We start from the raw sequence: 7647 nt of genomic DNA, 5'->3' as shown, positions 1-7647 counted from the left end.
TCATATCTCTCTTGCTGTTTACTGTATTCCAGACAGTTATGCTTTCATTCAGACTTTTATTTATAGTACTCTAGTCGCTCGTGTACTTGTGACACCAGTTCTGTGATTGTGTCTAGATATTATGATTTTCTCACTCTATTTCAGTTTATTCAGTTTCTTGGTTATTACTTAATTTGAATTGTTAAAAATGACTAAAAACTATTCGAACGTTGATTTGCCTAGCAAATGAAATGTTAGGCGCCACGCCATCACGATTCCGAGAGTGGAAATTTCAAGCCGTGACACAAGAACTCACGACGATATCCTCAAAAATTTGAGTTCAAAAGGAAAAAGAAAAGAAAAAGTTCACTAATTCAAGAGGAAACAATCAAGGTCTAAATAGGCAATTAGAAGGAAGATTCCAATCACTAGTTGATTGTTATTATACTACTAAATTTTAGTTAATACAAAAAGAAAGTAACGCTTGGCCTACTTTTTTTCTTTTTAAATACGTCTCTTCTTGTTCTTTAGGGGAATAAGAATGCGATAGTCCTATTCAATTCAATTTTCCAAAAAAAAAAAACATAAAAATAAATAATATTACCCAACAATTTCTCTGAGCAAGGCAATGACAAGACGGGCAAGGTAGGTGTAGACTATGAATTTTAATTTATCAATTATGACGAGGCGTACAGGTCAGAACATGTAATTTTCTTCCAATTTGGTAGTATTAAAATAGAAAGTCAATGCTACTTGATGTGTTAACTATTAGTAAATGTAGAGCAACTTATTATTTAAAACTAATGTGAAAACTAGAGTTTCAAAATTCTTATTGTTCTTAAAATGCGTCTAGATCAAATGAACTGTTGGACTGTTTCGGTCCTTATAGTTTGTACTGTATATAATCAGTTAGTTAACACATCAAATAGTTATCCTCAACTCTAGCAAAAGTGAGAAAGAGAAGGTATAAGACCCTAGTAATTTCGGCAAAACTGTGTTAACAAACAATACTAGTTTGCATATTGCTCTAGCATTACAAACAACAACAACAACAATAACTCAGTATAATCTCATTAGTGAGGTCTAAATAGGTTATTATGGACACTCCTACTCTGCTGTAGAGAGTCTGTTTCCGATAGATCCTCGGCTCTCTCCCTCCAAGAACTCGCCACCTTGCTCTTGGGGTTACTCGAACTCACAACCTCTTGGTTGGAAGCAGAAGGTGCTTACTACTAGAGCAACCCACTCTTGTCAAAGCATATTGCTCTAGCATTGAATAGGTAAAAGAAAGCTCTAAGCAGAGACTGTTTTAAGATAGAAACATTAATCTTATCCAAATTCTTAACGATTTAGCAATTCACTATTTTTCTTTGCAGCTCTCAGAAATGGAGATTGGTTTAGCAGTTGGTGGTGCATTTCTCTCTTCAGTTTTTAATGTTCTCCTTGATAGGCTTGCTCCTCAGGGTGAGCTGCTGAAGATGTTTCAGAGGCAAAAACATGATTTTCGACTCTTAGAGAAGCTGAGGAGGACATTGTGTGGTTTTCGGGCTGTACTAAGTGATGCAGAGAATAAGCAGACATCGAATCTAGACGTGAGTCAGTGGCTTAATGAACTTCGGGATGCTGTGGACAGTGCTGAAAACTTAATCGAAGAGGTCAATCATGAAGTTTTGAGAATTAAGGTAGAAGGTCAGCATCAAAATCTTCCAGAAACAAGCAAACAACAAGTAAGTGACCTGAACTTGTGTTTGAGTAATGATTTTATTATTAACATAAAGGAGAAACTGGAATACACCATTGAAACTCTGGAGGAGTTGCAAAAGCAAATTGGTCACCTTGGCCTTAAAGAGTATTTTTATTCGGGTAAACGAGAAACTAGAAGACTTTCAACTTCTGTGGTTGATGAATCTGATATCTTTGGTAGGCAGAATGAAATAGGGGAATTGGTTGACCGTTTATTATCGGTTGATACAACTGGAAAAAAATTGACTGTAATTCCTATTGTTGGAATGGCTGGGATTGGCAAAACAACACTAGCTAAAGTTGTTTACAATGATGAGAAGGTGAAAGAGTATTTTGATTTGAAAGCTTGGTTTTGTGTGTCTGAACCATATGATGCTTTTAGAATAACAAAAGGGTTACTTCAAGAAATTGGCTTAATCCTTGATGCCAATCTTAATCAGCTACAGGTCAAATTGAAGGAAAACTTAAAGGGAAAAAAGCTTCTTATTGTTCTAGATGATGTTTGGAATGACAACTATAATGAGTGGGATGATTTGAGAAATCTTTTTGTACAAGGAGGCGTAGGAAGTAAGATCATTGTGACAACACGTAAGGAAAGTGTTGCTATGACGATGGGTAATGACGACCAAATTAGCATGGACACTTTGTCTAGTGAAGTCTCTTGGTCTTTATTCAAACGACATGCATTTGAAAACATGGATCCTAAGGAACATCTAGAACTTGAAGAGGTTGGGAAACACATTGCAGCTAAGTGCAACGGATTACCGTTAGCTCTAAAGACACTTGCTGGCATGTTACGCTCCAAATCAGATACTGAAGGGTGGAAACACATTTTAAGAAGTGAAATATGGGAGTTGTCGGACAATGGCATAATACCAGCATTAATGTTGAGCTACAATGATCTTCCCGCACATTTGAAGCGATGTTTTTCCTATTGTGCAATATTTCCCAAAGATTATCCATTTCGAAAAGAACAAGTAATTCAATTGTGGATTGCTAATGGCCTAGTACATGGGTTGCAAAAAGATGAAACAATTGAAGATTTGGGCAACCTATACTTTCTCGAGTTGAGATCAAGATCATTGTTCGAAACGGTCCGACAGTCTTCTCAAAGGAAGGTAGAGGAATTCTTAATGCATGACCTTGTTAATGATTTGGCCCAAATTGCATCTTCAAAACTTTGTATCAGGTTGGAAGATAATAATGGATCTCATAGATTGGAAAAAAGTCGACACCTCTCATATTCAATGGGTTGTGATAACTTTGAGAAATTGAAATCCCTGCATGAATTGGAGCAATTGAGGACATTGCTTCCGATAAGCCTCAAACCCAATTATATTCCAATTTATCTAAGCAAGAGGGTGCTGCATAACATATTGCCAAGACTAACATCCTTAAGGGCACTATCATTGTCTCATTATGCTATCAAAGAGTTGCCGAATGACTTGTTCATCAAATTAAGACTCCTAAGGTTTTTGGACCTTTCTTGGACAAAGATAAAAAAATTGCCAGATTCAGTTTGTGTACTGTATAACTTAGAGACATTTCTCTTATCATTTTGTGATTATCTTGAGGAGTTGCCATTGCAGATGGAAAAGTTGATCAACTTACGTTACCTTAATATTAGCGGCAATTCTCGCTTGAAGATGTCGTTACATCCAAGAAAGTTGAAAAGCCTCAAGGTCTTAGTGGGAGCTAAATTTCTTCTAAGTGGTTGTAGTGGTTTGAGAATCGAAGATTTGGCTGAATTGCAGAACTTGTATGGATCTGTATCAATTCTAGAATTGCAAAATGTGGCTGACATAAGGGAAGCTTTGAAGGCAAACATGAGGGGAAAGGAGCATATAGAGAAGTTATCATTGGAGTGGAGTGGAGATATTGCCGACAACTCACAAAATGAAGGAGACATACTTGATGAGTTACAACCAAATACAAACATAAAAGAACTCGAGATCACCGGATATAGAGGGACAAATTTTCCAAATTGGCTAGCTGATCATTCCTTTCTTAAACTGGTGAAATTTTCTCTTACTGACTGCAAGTATTGTTATTCGCTGCCCGCACTAGGACAACTTCCTTCTTTGAAATTCCTTACCATTAGAGGGATGCATCAAATATCAGAGGTGACTGAAGAATTCTATGGTAGTTTGTCTTGCAAAAAGCCATTTAACTCTCTTGAGATGCTTGAATTTTCAAAGATGCTAGAGTGGAAGCGGTGGCATGTACTAAGGAATGGGGAGTTCCCTGCACTTCAGTACCTCAGAATTGAAGATTGTCCCAAGTTGATTGGGAGGTTGCCTGAAAATCTTTGTTCTTTAACAACATTGAAAATTTCAAAATGTCCTAAACTCAATTTGGAGACACCTATCCAACTTTCAGGTTTAAAAGAGTTTGAAGTTGTTGGTTCTCCTAAGGCTGGAGTTCTTTTTGATCATGCTGAAATGTTTACATCCCTACTTCAGGGAATGAAGCACATAGTTAAATTAAATATTATTGAGTGTTACTCTCTTACATCCTTACCTATTAGCAGTCTGCCAAGTACCTTGAAGGAAATAAAGATATATCAAAATCAGAAATTGAAATTGGAGTTGTCAGTTAGTGAGATGATCTCTAGCAGAAGTCACATGTTTCTCGAGAGATTGACACTAGCTGGATGTTATTCTATAGATGATATACCAGCTGAGTTGGTCCCAAGTGCACACATTTTGAGAATTGAGCGTTGTCACCGCCTCACAAGGCTTTTGATTCCCACTGGGATTGAGATACTCGAAATTAACAGATGTGAGAATCTTGAAATACTTTCGGTGGCATGTGGGAAACAGACCAGGTCGTTGCATGACTTGCATATTAACAAAAGCCAGAAGCTGAAGTTGCTACCAGAAGGAATGCAAGAATTCCTTCCATCTCTTAAGAAACTGATACTAGAAAATTGTCCAGAAATCGAGTCCTTTCCTGAAGGAGGATTGCCCTTCAATTTAGAAGTCCTTCACATCGTCGATTGCAAGAAACTGGTGAATGGCCGAAAGGAGTGGGGTTTACAGAGACTTCCCTGTCTCACAAGTTTACGCATCTTCCATGATGGCAGTGACCAAGAGATTCTTGGTGATGAGAATTGGGAGTTGCCTTGCTCTATTCGACGTCTTTGGGTATCCAATCTGAAAACATTAAGCAGCCAAGTTCTCAAAAGCCTCACCTCTCTTGAATTTCTATTTACTTACAATTTACCTCAAATTCAGTCACTGCTAGAAGAAGGGCTTCCCTCGTGTCTTTCTCATCTAACATTAAATGATCATAATGAGCTCCATTCACTACAAACCGAAGGTCTTAGGCGCCTCACTTCGCTTCGAAGCCTAAAGATATACCACTGCCATCAACTCCAATCTATTCCAGAATCAGCGCTGCCCTCCTCCCTCTTTGAGCTGTTTATTGAAAACTGCCCTAATCTCCAATCTGTTCAAGTAAAAAGAAAGCCGTCCGTCCTCTCTCTGCTGCATATCTGTCACTGTGGTAATCTCCAACCTCTTCCAGAATCAGTGTTGCCTTCCTCCCTATCTAAGCTGGTTATCTTTCATTGCCCTAAACTCCAATCTCTTCCGGTAAAAGGGATGCCCTCTTCCATCTCTACACTATGGATTCACAACTGTCCATTGCTCAAACCAAGTCTAGAATTTGAGGAGGGGGATTACTGGCCAAAAATTGCTCAAATTCCCACCATAAAAGTCGATGAGGAATACCTCTAATGATTATGACGAGTGGTGCTCTGATAAATGTGAGTTTTATTTTCCAGTAGCTCTTATTTGTTGTTTCTACTTCTTTTTGCTTGTTTGTTAATTCTTTCCCTTTGTTAAATCTTGTTGTCAAGGCTATTGCACTGTGAAGCTGAACATATATGAAATTAATAATGTTCACCTAAGTAGATCTCAACAACAATTCACGTTAGTTTCCCTTTTTGCAGTGAGTTGAGGTGGTTCACTCCTGAGATTTGATCTGTCTTCTGGAACTTAAATGTCTAAGTGAAGAAAGGTACTTCTCTTTTGTGTGGAATTTGGCAGTACTACTACTCTTTTGCAAGTGAAGAACAATTCTTCTATGTTCGGTTGATCATTTTCTCTGTTCTATTTTGAATCGATATAATGTCAGTTCTTTCAGTTTGTAGCTGAAATTTTCCTCCAGAACCTATGCAAGAACTCCTTCCATCTCTCGAACGAATTCTAGTTATTTGATTCTCAGAAAATGAGTCCGTTTGTCGTCTAGTTATTTATTCAAGACTCCATTTGTTTGTTCATTAATTCATTTTCTTTTTTATTCTTTCAGACTGCTATGTGTCAAGTGTGGTATGATTGGACAATCATCTCAGCTACAAGGAAAAGTTTCTGCCTGCAGTTGAATAAAGTCTCACATTAATATAATGGTCTGTTTCACAGTTTGAGAAAGAAAAGAAAATCTGTGCAAGTGTTAAGTCATATGTGGAGCATTGACAGTTTTCCCTAAATGAAAGGAATAGATAATTATGTCATCTTAAGCATTTATTCTATGCTGATTTTATTCTTTTTTGTGTTTCGGTTTTGCCTTTAATTTTAGACGTGGTCATGAAATACACAGATCTCTTATTCACGCCAAGTTAAACGAATATAAGCTCTCTCGTCGTGATTTAACACCTCTAAGTAGAAGATATTAATGTAAAAGAAAAGGGAACTTTTGAATATTATCATCTGAAGAACTTTTGTAAACTTCTCTATTTTTATTAGGATTTTGGCATCAGTACATGTGCGTGTGTGTGTTTGTGTACATAAATATTGTGCAGAGGTTTCCTCCTATGTCAAAGTCAAAAATCAAAAAGGACTTGTTATTTCTAGGTCCGCAATTTTGTGATTTGCTTAGTATGACATTAAGCTCTACGTTTTCAGAGTTTATGCATTGCTCTAAGTAATTCTTTAATTTGTTTATTTGGACTATTTAGCATATAGATTTTATAGTACTAGTCTGAGGCTTGGCTCTATTAACATTCATTTGTTTACTAAATTCTTCTGATGTTTTGCATTTCTGTCGTTGTCTAAGCCTGGGGTGTATTTTAAAATTGTCATTTCCTCATGGAAAATTCTTTAGTCTCATGATAGCTGAAGTTTTCCTCCAGAACCCATGCAAGGCAAGCATTCCTTCCATCTCTCGACGAGTTTTGGTTTTTTCTTGCTAGAGAATGAGTCCTTTCCAGTTGGAACGACGACCAACAATCATGATATTGGGCAAAAAAGAGATTCTTGCATATGCAACTCTGGAACTGCTTTGCATAATTGAGGAAGTCACCTCAGTTCGAATTAAAGAGTGCCTTCCTCGGCTTGTGATGTATAACTCGAGCATCAACCCATGCTCCAATATTTCCAAGGATTATAAACTAGTAGAGTACAATACAAGTAAGTTCATTAAATGTTATCAGTGCTTCAGTTTCTTCGTACAATTATGCAATGTTTAACCAAAGAATCCTATATCTTGTCTTAGACTTGTTATATCTCATTGGTTTCAAGTTGATGTGTAAAACTACATTTGATAGCAAATATTGAGAATTTTTTCAGTATTTGGATCACTGAGTATTTGGACCCCACTATGTGGGATTATACTTGTTATATTGTTGTTGTTGTTGGATCATTGAATTTCTAACTACGTTGCATTCGAACTGAGAATCTTATCACTTTTTTGTATCTCTAATAGTTAAATGGATACTAAATTGTCATCTTCCAGGGGATGTACATTTCATCTTTTTGTGTTGGTTCTTTTTAGGCAACTTTGATCTTGGTAATACCATATACTCTTCTTATTTTGCATCAGAGAGGAAATTGAGATTAGACAACACATATATATTGCACATTATGATCAGATTATAAGAAAATTATATTGTTTTTCACTGTTAGGATTTGAACAACAAAGTTC

General features: G+C 36.7%; 1 protein-coding gene across 1 annotated transcript; it reads left to right on the top strand.

Moving 5' to 3' along the window:
* Positions 1–890: 890 nt before the first annotated feature.
* On the top strand, positions 891–6272 carry LOC107828451 (putative disease resistance RPP13-like protein 1). The gene is made up of 4 exons (XM_016655761.2): positions 891–1259; positions 1356–5491; positions 5678–5745; positions 6037–6272. The coding sequence occupies exon 2, from the start codon at positions 1365–1367 to the stop codon at positions 5460–5462; it is 4098 nt and encodes a 1365-aa protein (XP_016511247.1). The 5' UTR covers positions 891–1259; positions 1356–1364; the 3' UTR covers positions 5463–5491; positions 5678–5745; positions 6037–6272.
* The last annotated feature ends 1375 nt before the right edge of the window (positions 6273–7647 follow it).

Source organism: Nicotiana tabacum, chromosome 19 (assembly GCF_000715075.1).
Source record: "Nicotiana tabacum cultivar K326 chromosome 19, ASM71507v2, whole genome shotgun sequence".
Lineage (NCBI taxonomy): Eukaryota > Viridiplantae > Streptophyta > Magnoliopsida > Solanales > Solanaceae > Nicotiana > Nicotiana tabacum.
The sequence above is the reverse complement of the archived record's forward strand: the minus strand, read 5'-3'. Positions and strand labels throughout refer to the sequence as shown.